Raw genomic sequence first — 19,523 nt, forward strand, 5'->3', positions numbered from 1 at the left:
TGATTATTTCGCATTATTAACATTTGTGATGTAACTATGCTGATAAAACTTGTCAAATATTTATACATGGAAAAAGTCCCCTTGATATTTTCAAAATATTACATAAAAGCATGGCAAGAAAATGTAACATTATAGAAGCTTCTTGTGAACATGCAACGTTTCTCTGGGAATATTCAGATTTGTGAAGAAGACCTCCACTGAATGTGGGCTGCAGTGTTCGATGTCAGACGCAAGGTGGCAGAGTGTCTGTTAAAGGAGAACTCCGGGCAATTTTTAAGTTAATCTTGATCGTTAGACCTTTGTGAGTACTGACTATTGAAAAAAAAACGAACCGGATTGGTGCTTGCTACGCGGAGCTGCGACCGCGAATGCCCAGAGCTCCCACTCAGCTAAAACGGCAGCTATGGGGGCATGGACATAAAGAGCGTTTTTGAGCCTCTTAACAGACACAAAATGCAATTAAAATGTCTGTCCAACATGAACAGGGACCCTACATGTGAACAAGATGCGTTTAGCAACTTAGCCATTGTTTCAACTCACCTAAATAGTCTTTTAGACGGCAAGCTGTAGTCTCGCGCTGCAGTCCCGTGCTGTAGCCGGAAAAGGTAAACAATATCCAGGTGGGAGGAGCGTTGATCATGTGCGACGAGTTATGATCAGAGTTGCTTACAAGTGAAGAAGAAATGGTTCGTGTTTGTGCCTTTCCGAATTGTGGCAACCGAATGCGAAAATATAAGAGCTTAAATTTTCATCGTCTTCCTTTCCATGACCTCGAGATTCTGCAGTTGTGGCTAGTTGTACTTCAACTTGATGTCCAAACTCCCGTAGAAGTACTACGCGCTAAAGATTACCGCATTTGCAGTGAACACTTTGACAAGGATGACTACACACACTCAACACAGCGGGGCCGTTTGAAGAAAAATGCCATTCCATGTACGAAGACTCGTCGCACATGATCAACGCTCCTCCCACCTGGACATTGTTGACCTTTTCCGGCTACAGCACGGGACTGCAGCGCGAGACTACAGCTTGCCGTCTAAAAGACTATTTAGGTGAGTTGAAACAATGGCTAAGTTGCTAAACGCATCTTGTTCACATGTAGGGTCCCTGTTCATGTTGGACAGACATTTTAATTGCATTTTGTGTCTGTTAATAGGCTCAAAAATGCTCTTTATGTCCATGCCCCCATAGCTGCCGTTTTAGCTGGGTGGGAGCTCTGGGCATTCACGGTCGCAGCTCCGCGTAGCAATCACCAATCCGGTTCGTTTTTTTTTTTCTATAGTCAGTACTCACAAAGCTCTAATGATCAAGATTAACTTAAAAATTGCCCGGAGTTCTCCTTTAAAGGGTAACTAAACTCCTGGTCAGAGCCTGACTCCACCCACTGGCAATATTTGAAAAATGCTGGAAAAGTGGGCAGAGCCCAGCGGAGGGGGGCGTGCACCTGAGATGCATCTCTTTGTATGGAACCTGCCTACGTCACCAACAACCGCTGCGTCACGAACCACCGCAACCACCAATAGGAAATTTAAACTGCAGTAGCCACCGTTCAACCTGAAGAGGGCAGCACTCAGACGTTTTTAAACCTTATATTGTAGAATTAGAACACTTTAAACCCAAATGTCAAAAAATTTACTGGAATCAATGAACAGCATTTATGAAGCTCCATTCTTACAGATCATTAACTAAAAAAAGTTGTCTTAGTGTTTAGTTACCCTTTAAATGGTACCAGCCAGTAGAGGAGAGCGTTCTTCATGATGCACATGCTCTCGCTCTTCATAGTGAGGATAATCGTAGAGATGGTTACTCTGAAGTACAGGCTGAACCCTCAGAGTGATTTTCTGGTCAAAAACACAGTTTGTTCAAACTTTATGCTAAACTACGATTATATATAGACAAAAATATACAGAATTTGTGTGTATGTGTTTAAATTGTATGAGAAGATGACTTCACAAATGACATAAAAAGACTTATGAACTGGTGATCATACCTGGAAATCACGCATGTACGTGAAGAAAAAGCAGATGAAGGAGAATGCCAGAGACCACTCTGCTGAAGCACTGACCTGGTGCGGTATAAAACCCTAAAATACAGTACAGTTTACCAATATACATTAGCAATGCTGCAGAGTTGCAGTTTTATACACTCCTGAAGAAAAAATATTGCAAAATATTTAGTGGTCTTTTAATGGTACTAACCATTTTAATCACTGATCAGGAAATGAACAAGAATTGCCCAAATACTGTAGGCTTACTGTAGATAAATGAACTTGGCATGGAGTAGCCTTCCCCTTTTCTTCCTGTTTAAGCTGTGTGGGTAAACTTGCAGACAGCTTTGAACAGGAAGTTGTTCAACAGTGTTGTTCCAATTTTAACGCCTTCAAATAGACAGTTCATGAGTAGTTGAAAAATGTCTCCCGACCCAGTTCTTTTGAGTTTAATGTGAGCGACCAAATATTCACTATACGGTTCAAGTCTAGACTCTAACCAGGCCAAAACATGAGTCTGATGGGCTTGTTCTCAAGCCACTTCTTGGTTGTCTTTGCAATTTGGGCAGGAGCACTGTTTTGTTGAAAAATAACATCTGATCATTCCTCTTTAGATAACTTTTCATTTCTTGGAAGCAAGCCATTCTACAATATTCTCCTGTACTCCAAAGCATTAAATAACTTCACAGTGAAGTAGCTCACCAATACCAGCAGCTAAAAAGGCTCCCACACAATGACTCCTCTTCCTCTATTCTTCACTGTGCTAGAGATGCATTTATTATTATATTTCTCACCAGGATTTCGAAGACACCGCTCTGAAGCGTCATCAGGCGTAAAAAAAAAAAAAGTTTGGTTCCGGTTGGTTGTCAGATGAGGTCATGGGTCGGTAGGGACTTTTTTTTTCAGTGGCAGCAAGGGATAGGAAGGAAATTATTATTTTTTAAAAAAATTTATTTACAGTAGCGATTGATAAGCTATTCTATTTTTTCATAACATAGCCTATATGTACATGTACTCTACCACCTTGTGTGTCCCAGCATGTTACACACACACGCTGATTTTAAATGTGTGCGCGGGGTCAAACGGGGTTGCCTCATTGTAAAGTGTTACCGATTAGTTATACACCGATTCAGACTTCTCGTGAGTTCAGTGTTGGAAAGATCAGTTGTTTTAACCATTGATTAAAACGAATCGGTTCAAATGAGTCATTAGTTCGCGAATTAGACGTGTCATTATCGGACGTGTGCGCGTTGTGTTAGGACATCCCACAAGATTTGTGTCATCACAGAAAACATTTCATCACTGGATAGTTTTTTCGTTTATTTAAAGTGTGGTTTATATGTCAGCTGAATGTGTGGAACGTTTTTCAGAGAAGTTAAGGCAACGTATTTTAGCACAATTCCCACCCAGCAGTAATTCCCGAAAAAATAAATCTCCGAATGCTCCACATTAAACTTTAGTCTTCCGACCTTGCCATCGTGTCGATTTATTTTCATTAATATTTGCGAGGGAGAGAGAGCAACACAGTGCTTAGTTTTGAGATGGTGAAGTGAAGCCTATTTCGCCTGGCTCCGCAGAGAGAGTGCGTGCGCGCGACCGGGGCTCTATCTCGTTCAGTTCATGCGCCCTGTCACGAGCGCAGCAGAGCATCTACATGACAACAAAGATGTGTGAACGCCCGTGGCTGCCTCGTTTGTTAGCATTGCTGGAGGACAACAGGCTATACAAATACGGTGCTGTACAAAAACATAAAGTATAGTTCGCCTCAAAGTTTTTGATTTGTGTATTTATTTAATTTGTATTATTTCTTCCCCAAGCTCATAAAATAAATTTGGGTCGCACATAAATTGACAGGGTCAGTCGGAAACCGGAACCAAACAAAAATTGTTTTATGCCTCATACAATTTGTGTTTTATTGTGATAGGGGAATTATATTTGAAATATTAAAAGTAAAGCACATCATTTGTCTTACTCTCTCCCAGTGTAACTTATTAGTGACATCCACACCAGGCAGGTCATCATACATTATTACAGAGGATATGAAAACTGACAGATTTAGTCAAAGAAGCAGAACAGGTATAAGTACTGGCACAACTGGCTAATAATAAATATAGAAAATCATATATTGAGGAAAAGGATACGTGTAATTATGCTAATGAGCGTCCACATTCCCACAGCCATGCGTGCCCATAGAATTTTTCTGCCATGGAAACGCGGCTGCATGCGGTATGACATGCCGGTCTGAACCAGGATATACAATGTCCCAGGGCCGAAGGTCAACCCCGCCCCGAAAAGGTGGATGGATATCATATCTGTTTTCTGAAAGAATAAAAAAAAACATTACACTGAAAATTTCAGAGAAAAAAATATTAAACAAACAGATCATAGAATCAAAAGTGTGGGTTTCACCTGGAAGTTGGCCACAACACACATCCCTACAGTGCTGAAGATGCCCATACGGAGACCTGTGAAGTTCAGCAGCTGTAAACCCGACTCGGAGGCCGAAATTAAAGCCTGAACTTGTTTATATCGTACATACATGGTGCCCAATCCTGCAAACAAACAAATGGGAGAGAGTTCTCTACATCCTCCCAAAATATCCACACTGACATTTTTTTTTAAAATATCTTTGTTTTTTTAGTTTTTGACTAAAATAAATCAAACATACATAATTCTCAAGTTATCTCCCCTTTAGAAGTTACATACTGTATGTTTTATGTGGCCTGATTTGGTTGGAGTATTACAAAAAAGTTGTAATACTAATCATTTTGTCTCCATTTTTAAACAAAACATTTAATTTTGTAATCATTTTGTTGAGATTTTTCATTTACAAAGCATGGGTGCAATGAATACATCTCCCTTAATAAATTCTAGTTTATTTTTATCCGACTCCATTAAGTTATAATCGTTAATATGTCAAAGATGTTTGAGGCAACATTTCAAAGTTTTAGGTGGATCATTTTCTGAATAAATTAGTAATAACCTAAAAATATTACAATTATCCCTGCTCTCTCTTATAGCCTATACTCATTGGACTGTACTATACTAAAACATAAAATAAAATGCATAAAGATATATTAAAAGTTATTTATTCCATGGTCTGTCTGAATACTCGATGCTGATTGACTGGAAGATGTGCAATAAAACCGTTTAATGCACAGGTAGTTTAATCACTGTTCACATACACATACTATAATGAGAGTTATTTGACAAGTTCTAGTTAGTAGAATGTCTAAAGTGGACCATCAAAATAAAGTGTAACAAAATAGCTTTGCTACTGTATCGCTACATTATATTTCTCAGTGACGATGGGGTTTTGGTTTTTAAGTAATAATGATTCAATGATTTCAAATAAATATAATTCATTCATTAAAATAAATGTAATCTTACGCACTACTTTATCTCTGTGTCTGATTAAAAGCAGGCAGAAAGTTAATCTAACCAGTAAACGACAAAACTAACCATCATTTTTACCCTTCTGGTCACATATTGCGCTGCAAACAACAACACTTCAACTATAGGAACACTATTGAAAGTTATTTCAAAAGGTAAAAACTAAAACAAAAACAAGTTATCATTATTGAACTAAAACCCTTTGGTAGCATTTTGAAGCAAAAATTCAGAACTCTAGTAGAAAGAATCACGGCATTACCTAAGAAAGCTGAGATTGACAGCATAAAGCCAAACACACAGCGTTCAGGAACCTCAGTGCCTGTGTCACTACAAGCAAAGTGAGAAATGCAAAGTATGACAGATGGAAATAAAAACAGATTTTGAATCAGTCAACTAAATCTGAAAGGAAAAGGTGGTTTCACAGAATGTTTCTGATGTACAGCCATCAAACTCTTAAAAGTGAATACTATACTATATAGTATATAGTAATAGTGAATACACCCAATACTATAAAATGCAAAGTTTTTCACTCTATACATTCCAGGTATTCATTCTAGGATTGTCACGTTACCAACATTTCAGTAGTAAGTACTAATACCAGCCACATTTCATGGGTTTCTTTTTTGGTACTAATTTTTCTTTTAAAAAAATGCTAGGTTGTAAATAAGTACAAACCCAACCGTTGGGTTAAAAAATATAGTTAAAACCTTGCAATCAAGGATTGGGTTTGTCCATATTTTTTTTGTAGAAAAAACAAATGTAACTGTTTTGTTTTAATAATCTTTTTAAAACATTTAACAACTTGAAAATAATGTATATTAACTAAATGAAATTAGTAAATAATACATTAAAAGGCTGTAATTGTAACATTTTCGTATAGACTTGGTACTGAAGTACAGATACTTGACAACCCTAATTCATTCAATAAGGTTGCTCTCCATTAAAATGTTTCTCACTGACCATTTTTAAATCTTAAAGGGACAGTTCAGCCAATGTACATTTTTGTCAGTCATTTACTGACCCTCCAGTTGTTCCAAACATCTATGAATTTATTTCTTCTGCTGTACACAAAAGAAGATATTTTGAAGAATGTTGACAACCAGACAGTTTACGGTAGCCATTGACTTCCATAGATTTTTTCCCCATATTATGGAAGTCAACACTATTGACTGTTTGGTTACTGACATTCTTCAAAATATCAGCAGAAGAAAGTCAATGATTACATCATTTTCTTTTTTTAGTGAACTATCCCTTAAAATGACGAATGACTCCTCATAGACATCTGGTACAAATAAAACTGAAAAAGAAGTAATCTTTCAGGATCTTACCTAATGTATGGAAAGAGCAAGTCAGCATGGCCCAACACGACCGCTGTGGCATAAGAGATGAGGAACGTAGAAGATGACCAGGTAACCAGAGCCACCGGTAGAGCACAAAGCCCCCGCTGAAACCACCACATACTGCCCTCACATAGGGCCGGTCAGAGGAAATTCACTTACTGAGGTCACCAACATGAAGAAGAATCACTAACACATGAAACATGGAGCTTAAAGATCAAATCAACCCAACAGATAAACAGAGAAAGTTACACACATTGAGGACAGGATACACAAACACAAGAAATCAGGGGACGGCAGGTCGACTGAGGCTCAGCATTACCAAATGAAAAGGAGATGAACATCATCTGATGAAGCTGAATTACACAGAAATTATTGTGCACAAAAACAGAAACATAAAGAAGAAACATGTGGGTTAGTGCCTGTGGAATCTGAAGTCTTGCACTGATCGGGTGTGTTTTTGTGAGATGCTCTCCCTAAAGTCCTGTGACCAAAGTCAGCTGACACTCATTCAGCGTGATTTCACTTTCTGCACTCAGAGAAATGAACACTGACACAGACTAACTGTTTCCTCTGCACACGGTCACCTCTGCAGGCCAGTATGTAAACCACACTGAATATAGCACATGTAGGACGGTCTTAAGTTTGGAATAATTAAACAAATTTAATATTTGTGAAAGAAGTCTCTGCTTAATCTATTTGATGAAAAATACAGTAAAAAATAATTTAAGTTTTGTTGAAGGTTATTTTATAAACAGTTTTATAGTATTGTAGTGCAGGGATTTTATTTTGTATTAAAAAGTCTTCCACTTGGAAAGAGCCACTGTGGTGAGAAAGGCCTCACAGAACACTATAGGCTGGTTAGGGGCAATAACTGATCCACAATGCAGAAGATTCATTTGTGAAATACTGAATGACTAGCTGAAAGATAAACACTGTTCATTTACAAAAAGCAGAGTAGGCGAATACACAGTTGGGAGTTTTAAAATTCCCAAGTGGTTATGAAATTCCAAATACATGCATGACTTAATAAAGAGAATATTAACTGGTTATTTAGAATAAAGGCCCGTTCACACAAATAACGACAACTATAAAGATAGCTATAACGACGACTAGCGTTGACACCAGCAGACGGTATCGTTCTATAAGCGCGCGCTACGGATATGTCGTCTGCCTCTTTAAATGCTCGCTGAATCCAGGACGGATTCTGATTGGTTGTTAATGTTTTTAACGTTCATCACTCATTTGGAAAAGAAATCTTTCTAAAAGTGATTCCAGCCATACCGTTTCTCTGTGCCGTTACTGTTGTAGTTGTGGTGTGAACTCTGATATTATTTTATATTTAGAACCACTTTTAAAACTATGTCTTTATGGTTACGGTTATAGTTATCGTCGTTGGCGTTAACGAGCCTTAAATCTGCACTACGCACATTACAATCTTGCTATGTTACTTGCCATATCACTACAGCCCTCACAGAAGACATACTTCCCACTAGCTGTTTTTATATTCACGTGATTTTAATGTTTTACCATTTATTTTCACACTGTGATGCTCAAAAAACATTTGCATTGCATTTCAAGGTACTTCAAAGAATACCACAGTACTACTATAGTACAAAAACCATGGCATGTTTTTGCTAGTATAAAAATTATACTAAAACAAACTGAGGCAGTGATCAAGAAATCTGCTAACATAAATAACACTCTTTATTTCATGACCATTAATCTATTGAAAAGAAAGGTATTTTGCAGTAAATCAACAAAACAACAAAATCCTGGTCAAAGTACAAATTAATACAAATATGCAAATGCAGTTGCAGCGACAGACATCAATTTCTTCAACTATGTGTCTTGCAACTTTGGTTGACCTCAGCGCGGCCCCGGTGAACGGATGATGCTTAAAAAAGGGAGAAGCACAAATACACAGAAACCCACTGACATAAGATTCACAACAGGATTAAAACATTTTCAATCAAAGACTCGTACCGATAAACTAAAATAACATGTACAAGCAACTGCTCAGAGGTAGATGCAAAACAATAACGCGCTTTGAGAAATTTACATTGAGCTTGGCCACTCTGTTCATATTCTGCCCTTGGAAGCATCCGATACAGAACTGCAGGGTTTACCTCCATTGCTTTGCAAAATAAAGGTCTCAAAAATCCAGTTTCCGCTGAAACAAATTGGAATGAAGGTAAAAAAAATATATATATAATTACTGATTTAGCTATAAGAACTCAATGAAACAAGCAGGAATATGAAATTGCATCTTTGTTGAGTTGGATGCTGTGAACATAATTTACTTACAAACAAAATGCGATTTACACGAGGCTAAAAAAATATAAAAATCGCTGAGTCCAACTTTTACTGTGCATAGGAGTATAACGACAGTGACAAATAAAAGGCACAAAAATAATTTAGCACAGGTTATCACATTAACTAAAGTATTTAGACCACAAACATGATTATTAGGTTTTAATAATCTATTATTAAAGGCTCACATATGTACAGTGTAGCTCATAACCATTCTAGATGTCTTTCTTGGCCCCAGTTATTATTAGGAAAATATGGCACTATCAAAATACTGTTTCTAATACAGTTTTTATTATTTAGTGACATGGGCATACCCAAGTAATAATAATTCCCTCCAAAACACAACAAACACAAAGAAACATGCATAGAAAGAAAAACTGTATCTATACATACTGTATAAATGAGTTAACCGAATGACATCAGAGACGCTGAATTAGCATTATGTGAAAATCTTGATGTTTCTGCAATATTGATGGAAACACCTGTGGCTTGTTTTTCATGTTAATGTTACTCTTACCTCTCTGAAAGCTCTCTGCTCCTCTCAGACATCAGCACAGCTTTGTATTGGCAACAGTGATGTGTACTGGTGTGTAAGTTTAAATTGGTTCAAATTTCATTTAGAAGTGAATGGCCACAAATTTCACAATTAATACCTATGGCATTCTGTAATTATTACATAATTACATTCAGATGTATCGTTGGTCGTAAACATAATAAATTATACACTGCTGGGCAAAAAAACCAAAACCAAAAACAAACAAACATTAAAATATATAACAACTTTGGACATTCATAGTTGTGGCCTCTGTGGCAGATCTTCTATTCTTCGACTTACAAACTAACTATGGCAAAACAAAACTGGTCATCTAACATTGCAATACTGAAAACTGAATGGTGTTATAACCGTTGGATGCCTATTCTTTTAACATTCCCTTTCAGCCTTCAAAAATGCTCTCTTTATTATGAGAACAAAGTTTGTAACTGCAGCCATTTGGGCTCGGTCTCTGTGAGTTGTGTTTTACATTCACTGAAGTGCGTGACCTACTGGAGGTGTTTGAGGAGCAGGGGTTAATGGTGATTTTTGCTGTCTGCCTGAACTCTGGATGGAGATGGAGGCTGGATGCTGAAGACACGGATGTTTAAGTGTGTGGCGATCTGGTTACAGACACTCACGCAGTACCGCACCAGATCAAACGCTGACAGCACCTACGAACAAAAAGGAAAACGTTCAAGCATGGCAAATGCATTTTGATACTGCAAGATGAAAAACTTCGCTTCCTAAAGTTAAAGAGCCATGATCTACCAGGCTCAGCTACAACTACAGTGTTTGGGGGCGGGTCAAAGTAGACATTATATGCGGGGAGCCAATGAAGACCATGGGCTGGCATTATGCAAATTTAATACATTGTTACATACATATGTAACAGGAAGTGAGACCAGATTTCCTTAAGACTCGTTTCAGGCAGATCAGAATCAGATCTTTCTTCTGGAGACAATAACTCCATTTGTCATGCACTTTGATCTTAGAAATTTTGCAGACCCTTTAGATTCACAAACAGCTATATTTAACACTACATGAAAGGCAATATCTGAAAAAGCATAATAGGGGCACTCAAATTTTTGCTTCAGTATTCAGACATATTCCTAGGTGGAACAGGATGTTCAATGAGAGGTGGAAGTTTTGCGTTTGGTGAGCTAATAAAATATTTAAACTCAAATCAATGTTTTGTGTAAAGTTATTTAATTATGTCATCCGGGAGACATTTATTAAGAAAGTAAATAGTGTCAAATTAAATTTCATGTTTTTTTTTTTAAAATCTGATTTTAATTGATGGTATCTGAATGACCTTGTTTTCCAACTTAGTTTCAATAACCAGTCTCAGGAGACCATGGAAGTCGCTTTGCGATATGAAAATTAAAGTATGTCTGCATACTACACTGAGCTCTTTATTTCAAAAGAGCAAGGAGAATCAATGTTTTCAGACAGATCCTGGACGTACCAGAGCGACCCACAGAAGACAGTACTCATTAATGAAACTGTTGAAGTACTGATTCAGAAACAGCAGCGCTGGTCCGGTGAAGGCCAGGTCATTACGCGGCATTTCACTTTTTGTCATATGAGCAACCTGGAAAACAAACCAGATGTGATTTTAGTGACATTTACATTAACTGATACTAATGCAGCTCGAGGCTGACAGATATTTAAAAGATATGAACTACAGACAACAATGTCAATTATTTATGCTAAAAATGTGCAGAAAATCTTACTAACAGCAATTTTATGCTTGCGTGCAGCTCAAGGCATAATTCTTCCTACCATTTATAAAAAGCAAGCTAAGTCCAAAAGTTCAGGAAGAGGCAGGGCCTGACATTAACTTTTTTGCTCACCAGCCAGTGTGGCTAGTGGTTTTCCAAAGTTACAAGCCACAATTTTAGCATCGATACAATGGGGAAAAATGGCCATATAGATATTTTTAATATTATCTCATAATTTGGCAGCAAGGATATTAGGCTGCTGTCAGTTTAAGACCTGACACAAGGATCCATTATACGGTTACGCATGCGTTTTCTTTCTCAACTGTTTACGTTCACTTAAATATATAAATGACTGTGTTTACATGAATACTTGCCAAGAATGGCATTTAGACATTATGGCATTGTGTGCGTTTGACTGTTTAAGCTGGAACAAATGAAATCTTAGAAACGAGTGACTAAGTGGAGGCGGGTTTGTGTGTCATCTGAGAGATGAGAGCGCGAGAAAACGCATCTGCCATTGTGTATCTATTCAGTGGAAAATTAGTATTGGAAGGGTTTCAGATATTTCAGTATTGATATTTTTGACAACAGTACATTGCACTTTGTTTATTGTTAATGTTGCCTTTTTAAAAGACTACAAATAAAACATTTCTATATTACATATCAAATTCAACCCGCCAAAGGGGCTAGTTGGAGTGACTGCGTACACACCACTGCTGTAATAAACCAGCATTTGGCGGGTGTTAATGTCGAGCCCTGGGTAGAGGTATATCAATGATCTGCCAGTAGTATTCATGTGTAAGGAGCAATTTATTATAGTACTTATTTAGTGAAGCTGAAATAAATACAGTATACTGATGCCATAAACTTACCACCAGTCTGTTGGTGATTTTGGCCGAGACAAACCCAAAAGCTAAGATGTATAGACAGGGATGTCTCTCAAAGAGCTGCACCGATGACTTCTTATAGATCATTAGAGCAAGTGTGATGACCACTCCAATATGGAAGGATGGAGACAAAACGCTTGTTCCCTAATAAAAAAAAAAGAAAAAAGGTTGTGCCACTAATTTAGACTTCATAGAGTAACAAGCATCTTTTTTATTTTTTATTTAGTGCAACTCATGCATTTATAAGAAACAATGCAAATGCCTGATATATACCATTTCAAAAAATTAATAATTATCAAATGTTAATTAAATAAAAACAGGTTACTTGTAGAATTAAAAAGAATTAAAATTTAATTAAATAACAGAAAATTATTAAAAGACATGTCATTTTTGCATTTTTTTCCACACACTTTAGCTTTAACTTACCGCAATAGTTGATCCATTTTTGCCCATTCCACCAGTGAAAATAACCCGGAAGTAGTTTGTGCAGGAGAAAATGGCACCCAGAAGAGTGAAAAGGGCTGGTATTATTTTAGCCTGGATATTCATCACAGGGATCTGAAAGATTAAAAACAAATCTTTGATGTCCTGTTTCATTATATATAGCAGCATATACTTCAGCATGTGCTAATAAACAGAATGATATCATCCGCTGGCGTGGACACTATAGTCTATCATTCTTGGTGTGACCGGGCCATAAATGTTTAAAATGTAGGGGATTCTGCATCTCAACACATGCAGCATGCTAGAGATCTCCTGATCATGATATATAGATTAAGCACATTTGTCCTTGAGCATATGCTTTAATCAACTGACAAAAATGTGAAAGAATTAAATTACCACAGATTGCCACAAAGCAGTTCCTCCAATGGCAGCCAGTAAGTACATGATTATAATGAAGATTTGTACTTCAGTCACATCAATTCTGCACAAGCAGAGAGCAAAGAGAGATTAAAAGAAGAAAGAAAGTTAGTTATGTTTTAATCTCATTCTTTCTATCTGTAGTGCTTTAAATAACAGTACAACAGCAGTCTGAAAACTGACGGTTTCCCATGAGTAGACCAGACCATTCAAATATAATATTTGGGTAACACTTTAGATTAGGGAACACATTTTCACTATTAACTAGGAGTTTTCCCCTCAATAAACTCCTAATTACTGCTTATTGATAGTAAGTTGTTGTAGTTTAGGTATGGGGTAGGATTAAGGGGTGTAGAATATGATCATGCAGAAAAAGGCATATTATGTGCTTTACAAGTACAAATAAACAGCCAATATTCTAGTAAAATGCATGCTTATAAGCAACTAGGTAACAGTGAATAGTGTCCCCTAATCTAAATCTTTGTGGACTGAAAGTAAAGTACAGGAGCTATTATGATTAAAAGGCGAGTTTTCACTCACATGCCAAAGCGCAGTGTTCCAGAAACATACGTCTGCCAGTGGGCACAATAAAACATGAACATGCCCACAAAACAACAGAAAAACATCCAGTCAGGGTGAGTACCCATCTGAACTGCTATACATGTGCCCAGGATCACAAACACTGCATTTAGAGAAAGACAGAAAAAAATAATACAGGCTCCAGTAAGACATGTACATATGGTCATCTATTTAGGGATGCACAGAAATCTTACCCAAAAATATGACCAAAAACTTACTTTAACATTGTATAACAGATTGTACATTGTACAAAACAAAGCAGTGTAGATCAGATCCATGGAATCATTGCCTTAACATACTCACTGTTTCTGCTTAAATTAATACATAATATTAGCTAACGCCATGATTTGTATAATCTTAGAACTGTACCTTTCTGTCATATGGACATTACATTGAAACGGTCACCTCTGATAACAGATTACTCTTATTTGTAATGTAGAAACATGCATTTTCTGTAAAGCTGCTTTGAGACGATATGTAATGTGATATGTGAAAAGCGCTATTCAAATAAATGTGAATTGAACTGGATCTAATAGAAATATCTGATGTAAAAGAATTAGCAAAGTTTTTTTTTTTTTTAAATTAAGATGTTATTTTAGTAATGCAAAGAAATTTATTATAATAGTAGCCGACTGTATTTGGATACACAAACGTGAGCCGACCTGTAGAAAGGGAGTCACAGCCGTGGTCAAACAGCTCGCCGAGTGGCGTGCTGCTATTGGTCCGTCGTGCCTGCTTCCCATCTATGGCATCCAGCGATTGGTAGATGAACAGACCCAAAGCACAGGCTAAATATGCCCACGTTGGTGCCTGAAAAAGACAGACAAATTTAAATAAAACGGGCTTAAATTGCTGTCGACTTGGATGCTTTTCACAGATTTTGTGAGCCAATGACCAACATTCAACTTCATTCTATAAGCCACAAAGGTGGACATTAAGTTGCTCTTTTATCCCTAATAAATTCGAATGGTACATGGAGAGAGGAGAGAGTGTGTCGTATTGCAGACTTTAGCAATGTGGTTGTTTTCCATAGCAGCAGGACTCATAAGACCGTTATATCTGATAATCAGAGACTGTTCCAGTCTGACAATACACAGTATCTTATCACGCTGATTAAAAAGACCACAGCAATTATCTCCTCAGTAGAGCTCAGAATATAATAAATTATGGCCTTCATACACTACATGTGAGGCAGGGAAAGATGTAAAGCCAAGACTTTATTGCAATCACTACTTCATATTCATAATTACATTAGAACTGATATTAAAAGACCACATCCTATTAGTGGCTATTTCAATAGCTATTAAATATTCATACGTGGAATTAAACTGAGTAAACTGACCTAACAAAAGTTTCATGTCCTAATTGTGACCCCTAAAACAATTAAAAATGTATAATGAAACTAAAACTGACATAGAAGGACAAAAAAGAAAGACAGTGTTCTAATGGTGACCACTGTAACAGAAGTTAAATATTCATAATTAAGTAAAACTGATTATAAATCATCAAAATGGTCATGTCCTAATGGTAACCACTGAAATAGCCACTAAATCATAGTCGATTAAAATCGATCTAAACAAACTAAAAATACCATATTCTTATGGTGACTACAACAATAGCTTCTAAATATTCATAAGTGGACTGAACTGATATTAAAATCAACAAAAAGACAATATCCTAATGATGACCACAGCAATAATTATTCAATATTCATAATTATTAGACTAAAAACTATATTACAAAAAACATTTCCTAATGCAATAATGTAATATTAGCGTGTTGTTCAATACTTATAATTAAAATAAAACCGGTTGAAATAAATTGAAAAAGTCCACATTCTTAAGCTGACTACAATAAAAGCTACTTAATATTCATTAGTAGACTGAACAACAACAACAAATGGGGACCACTGCAACAGCTACTAAATATTGATAATTAGATTAAAATCTACTTTAAAATAAACAAAAAGACACTGTCCTGATAATGACAACTGCAATCACTAGTAAATATTAAGAATTAAGACTAAAACTGATATTAAAACAAAAAAGCCCAAAAGCTACTGGTGACTACTGTAACACCTACTAAATATTCATAACTGATATTAAAATCAACAAAAATTACTAAGACCTAATGGTGACCACTGCAAATGCTGCTAAATATTAATAATTAGACAAACTTATATTAAAATAATTAATAATAATTAAAATAACTGCTAAAAATTCTGCTAAACTCCTTTAAACTGAACTATATGATGATAGTCTGCATTATACCACTGTTAGTAGGTGAAAATAAAATTAATTAGGAGGTGATTTGTAGTTGATTCATCTAAACCAATAATGCAACATACTGAAACAGTGATAATTTAAGTAAAGCATACCTGTTCGGTGGCAGTAGGGCAGTAGTATACCAGTATCAGAGTGGTGATAATATTGGTAGCAAGTCCCACTATAGTGATGAGGTTCGGAGCCATCCAGAGAGGCACTTTGCTCACCAGCCAGCACCAGTATCCCTGCATTAAGGACTCCATGAGGGACCGTCCCGCACTGCTGTACTGATGATCCTCCAGCCGTTTCAGCTGCTGCCGGGACAGACGGGATATGGGAAGCTCCATCAGCTTGGTCAGGAAACCGGAGCACTCTTCTCCACCTGCCACGGTCAGGTCACGGGCCACAGAGGAACTGGTTTCAGAATCGGGCTGAGCCCGTACAGGTCTCTTGTGTGAGCTCATGCTTCTCTGAGGATCTGTGTGGATGTGGTGAGTGCCTAATCCACAATGAGTTTATGGGATTAGATCTATGGGAACACAACCATTTGCATGAAGAAATTAATATGGAACAACTCTGACATCACTGGAAAACAGGAACTGATATTTAACCAAATGTTTTTGTGGGGTGGAGTAATAGTTAACTGCTATTTAGTAAATGATTTCCAAAAAAAGAACAAGTGCACTAAGATCTAAAAAGATCTATAGTTAAATGTATTACTCAGGGACAACAGAGATATCCATTAGGACAAAAACAATCTGCATGAACCATTTCAGTCTGGCTTTTGTCCTCTCCACAGTACGAAGACTTCTCTTCTAAGAGTAGTGAATGACTACTCCTCGCCTCTGATACTGGTGTCCTCAGCCTTCTGGTCCTCTTGGACCTGAGTGCAGCTTTTGATACGGTTTGCCCTTCTGTACTCCTATCTCATCTAACTAGTATCGGTATTACTGGAACTGTTCTCCAGTGGCTAAGCTCATATCTTTCAGACATGCAACAATTGATTAGCATTAACAGACAAATCTTGTTCTTTCACTGTTTCCCGTGGAGTGCATCAAGGATCTGTTCTTGGTCCACTTCTATTTTTAATCTACATGCTTTCTCTGGGTCAAATCATCTGGCGTCATGGTCTTAAGTTCCACAGTTATGCTGATGATACACAAATATATCTGACTGCTCAGCCTAATTCTGTTTTTCCTCACCCTTCAATTACATCTTGGCTATATAATCTCAAAGTATAATGGCTCAAAACTTCTTAAAACTGAATACTGAAAAAAAAGAAGAAAAAAAATCCTGTTAGTAGGCCCTAAATCCATGGTCTCCTCCCAACATGACTTCTCAATTCATATTGACAGTGTTATGGTTTATCCTTCATTTATACATCAATCAGATTAATCTCAGAGATGCTGAAACTGTTGTCCATGCTTTTATAATCTCACGTCTGGACTATTGTAACTCTTTGTTTTACGGCCTCCCCACTAAAGCCCTTGATTGTTTGCAACTAATTCAAAACTCAGCTGCTCATGCCCTTAAATTTAACAAAAAAAACAGCTCACATCACTCTCATTGTACAGCTGATTGGCTCCCTGTTATCTTTCACTTTCAGTTTAAAATGCTTGTCCTAGTTTTCAAGGCTTGTTGTGGTTTAGCACCTGCTTAATTTTCAGAATTAATACACCCTCATGTCTCTGCCCATACTCTGAGATCGAGTTCTGAGAACTTGCTTGCAGTACCTAAGTTTAATCTTTTTTAGTTTTTTAAGTTTAATCTCATCAGTTTTTATCTACTGATGGTGGTAGGGCATTCAGCACTTTAGCTCCTAAACAAACTCCCACACAAAACCTCAGTGCTGTCTGCTCACTCCAGACCTTTAAAACGGATCTCAAAAATAATTTATATACATTATATAGAGGAGTTCATGGTCGACAGAATGACTGCGAGGTGCACAGCAGGTCCTGTGGCTGCAAAACAATCTCAAATCATCACCCCTCCACTACAGTGCTTGACAGTTGGTATGAGGTGTTTGTGCTGATATGCTGCGTTTAGTTTTCGCCAAATATGGCGAAAACTAAACTAAATCTCGTCTGTCCAAAGGAAATTGGAGGGTTTCTCTTGGCAATCCTTTCAAAGATGCCAAACTTGTCAAGTCTTTTTCTAATTGCTCTGTCATGAACTTTAACATTTAACATGTTAATTGAGGCCTGTAGAGTTTGAGATATAGCTCTTGGGTGTTTTGTGATTTCTCTGAGCATTGACCTCGGGGTGAATTTGCTGGGAAGTCCACTCCTGGGAGGATTGTCAACTGTGTTGAATGTTTTCCACTTGTGAATAATCCTCACTGTAGAAGGATGGACTTCAAATGGTTTAGAAATGGTCTTATAACCCTTCCCAGATTGATGGGCAGCAACAATTGCTTCTCTAAGATCATTGCTGTTGTCTTTCCTCCTTGGCATTGTATTAACACACACCTGAATGCACCAGACCAGCAAACTGCCAAAATTTACTGCTTTTATATAGTCAAATTCCCTATCAAATTTTACATACATTTTTATTTCAGGCAATGTTATAAATGTGATATAAATAATTAAACAGTAAACACATTTTAGAGTCAGTGTGATTAATAAAATTCGGCTGAACTCAACATTACATGCCACCCCAAAATAGACCTGATACTAAAGAAAAAGGGCAAGACAGAAAGATAAGAGAAATGATTCATTGGGATCTAATAAAACCAAACCCATGCAATGTGGCATTGATCTGTCTTGTATGTTTTATGAAGTACTCACCAGTTGACTATATTTATGAGATCTGTAACGGCCCATTAAAATCCTTCTACTGGATGATGACGTCAGCTTGATAACAGTATGAGTGACGTCGTCAACTTGATGGCGATCTGTCAAACGTGTCAGGAAATATTAGAAATGTGATATATTTTTATAATTGTAATTACATTTAACACATTTTTAGAGGCAGCGTAAAGTTGTGAACAACAGTAACGTTACCTTTGTTTACGTGGTGAAGATGTCTTCTCTCCTCGCAGCATTACCCTGGAGATGCCCGTGTGATGATAAAAGTTGAATTCTTAAATAAATGATAAATGATGAGGAAATGCCAAGACGAGCAACCGTTCGCATGAAGGGGGAGAGGCTTTGGTGAAGGATCGTTAACCGACGGCAGCGCAAACGGCGTGGATGAGACGCATAGGCGTGAAAAACGCTTCAATAAAGAAACGAAAACACCTTCCGGAAGTAGGCATTTCAAAATAAAAGAAAAATATAATTTAAATTACGTTAATCAGATCTGTTCATTTTTAAATTTCATTATTTAAATGTGGAATTAAAAAATGAACAGGCATTAATTCGTACAGAACTAAAAAAGTGTTAGTTAGGTTTCTTATAACTTTAGTTGTCAGCAATGCGTACAAAACTTGAAATGAAAGGGTAATAGAAACTAATAGTGAAATGTGACGGTACGTATACAGTTTGGTCTATTATTGCTTTTCATAATGTCCTTATTGTTCTGTTTGTTTATGTACAAAAACTAAATTACAAAAAGAAACTTTCTTTCCTTTAAGCTCACTGGAACAGGACCAAATTATAAAACAGCGCCCCCTAGGACAATAACGTCTTAACTGCATCCAGTGAAA

At 37.0% G+C, this 19,523-nt stretch overlaps 2 protein-coding genes across 5 annotated transcripts; both read right to left on the minus strand.

Moving 5' to 3' along the window:
• Positions 1–114: 114 nt before the first annotated feature.
• On the minus strand, positions 115–7,163 carry dram2a (DNA-damage regulated autophagy modulator 2a). 3 transcript variants are annotated; one of them, XM_077224231.1, is made up of 9 exons: positions 6,974–7,163; positions 6,709–6,878; positions 5,640–5,707; positions 4,397–4,539; positions 4,129–4,306; positions 3,960–4,033; positions 1,991–2,083; positions 1,730–1,841; positions 120–260 (listed from the first exon to the last, which is right to left on the minus strand). In XM_077224231.1, the coding sequence occupies exons 2-9, from the start codon at positions 6,837–6,839 to the stop codon at positions 250–252; spliced, it is 810 nt and encodes a 269-aa protein (XP_077080346.1). In that variant the 5' UTR covers positions 6,840–6,878; positions 6,974–7,163; the 3' UTR covers positions 120–249. The 3 variants fall into 3 exon arrangements, with proteins under 3 accessions (XP_077080347.1, XP_077080346.1, XP_077080345.1); XM_077224232.1 differs by having other exon boundaries at positions 115–246; positions 1,716–1,841; positions 6,709–6,986; XM_077224230.1 differs by having other exon boundaries at positions 6,709–6,986.
• Positions 7,164–8,401: 1,238 nt separating this feature from the next.
• Positions 8,402–19,127, minus strand: cept1a (choline/ethanolamine phosphotransferase 1a). Of its 2 annotated transcripts, none has more exons than XM_077224338.1 (10): positions 18,880–19,127; positions 18,664–18,770; positions 15,991–16,406; positions 14,276–14,423; positions 13,575–13,716; positions 13,014–13,098; positions 12,600–12,731; positions 12,159–12,317; positions 11,031–11,156; positions 8,402–10,236 (listed from the first exon to the last, which is right to left on the minus strand). In XM_077224338.1, the coding sequence occupies exons 3-10, from the start codon at positions 16,339–16,341 to the stop codon at positions 10,099–10,101; spliced, it is 1,281 nt and encodes a 426-aa protein (XP_077080453.1). In that variant the 5' UTR covers positions 16,342–16,406; positions 18,664–18,770; positions 18,880–19,127; the 3' UTR covers positions 8,402–10,098. The 2 variants fall into 2 exon arrangements, with proteins under 2 accessions (XP_077080453.1, XP_077080454.1); XM_077224339.1 differs by having other exon boundaries at positions 15,991–16,376; positions 18,880–19,114.
• Between the last annotated feature and the right edge of the window lie 396 nt (positions 19,128–19,523).

This window comes from Siphateles boraxobius, unplaced genomic scaffold, assembly GCF_051911475.1.
Source record: "Siphateles boraxobius isolate OS27281-9 unplaced genomic scaffold, OSU_SipBor_1 9, whole genome shotgun sequence".
NCBI lineage: Eukaryota > Metazoa > Chordata > Actinopteri > Cypriniformes > Leuciscidae > Siphateles > Siphateles boraxobius.

Coding starts and splice junctions, on each gene's coding strand:
- dram2a (XM_077224232.1), bottom strand. CDS start 6,839: ATGTGGTGGTTTCAGCGGGGGCTTTGTGCTCTACCGGTGGCTCTGGTT. Junction 5,708..6,708: donor TTGCTCTTTCCATACATTAG/GTAAGATCCTGA, acceptor CTTTGCTTGTAG/TGACACAGGCACTGAGGTTC. Junction 4,034..4,128: donor GCTCATTAGCATAATTACAC/GTATCCTTTTCC, acceptor TAAATCTGTCAG/TTTTCATATCCTCTGTAATA.
- cept1a (XM_077224338.1), bottom strand. CDS start 16,341: ATGAGCTCACACAAGAGACCTGTACGGGCTCAGCCCGATTCTGAAACC. Junction 13,099..13,574: donor GGAACACTGCGCTTTGGCAT/GTGAGTGAAAAC, acceptor CTGCTTGTGCAG/AATTGATGTGACTGAAGTAC. Junction 12,318..12,599: donor AAAATGGATCAACTATTGCG/GTAAGTTAAAGC, acceptor TTTTTTTATTAG/GGAACAAGCGTTTTGTCTCC.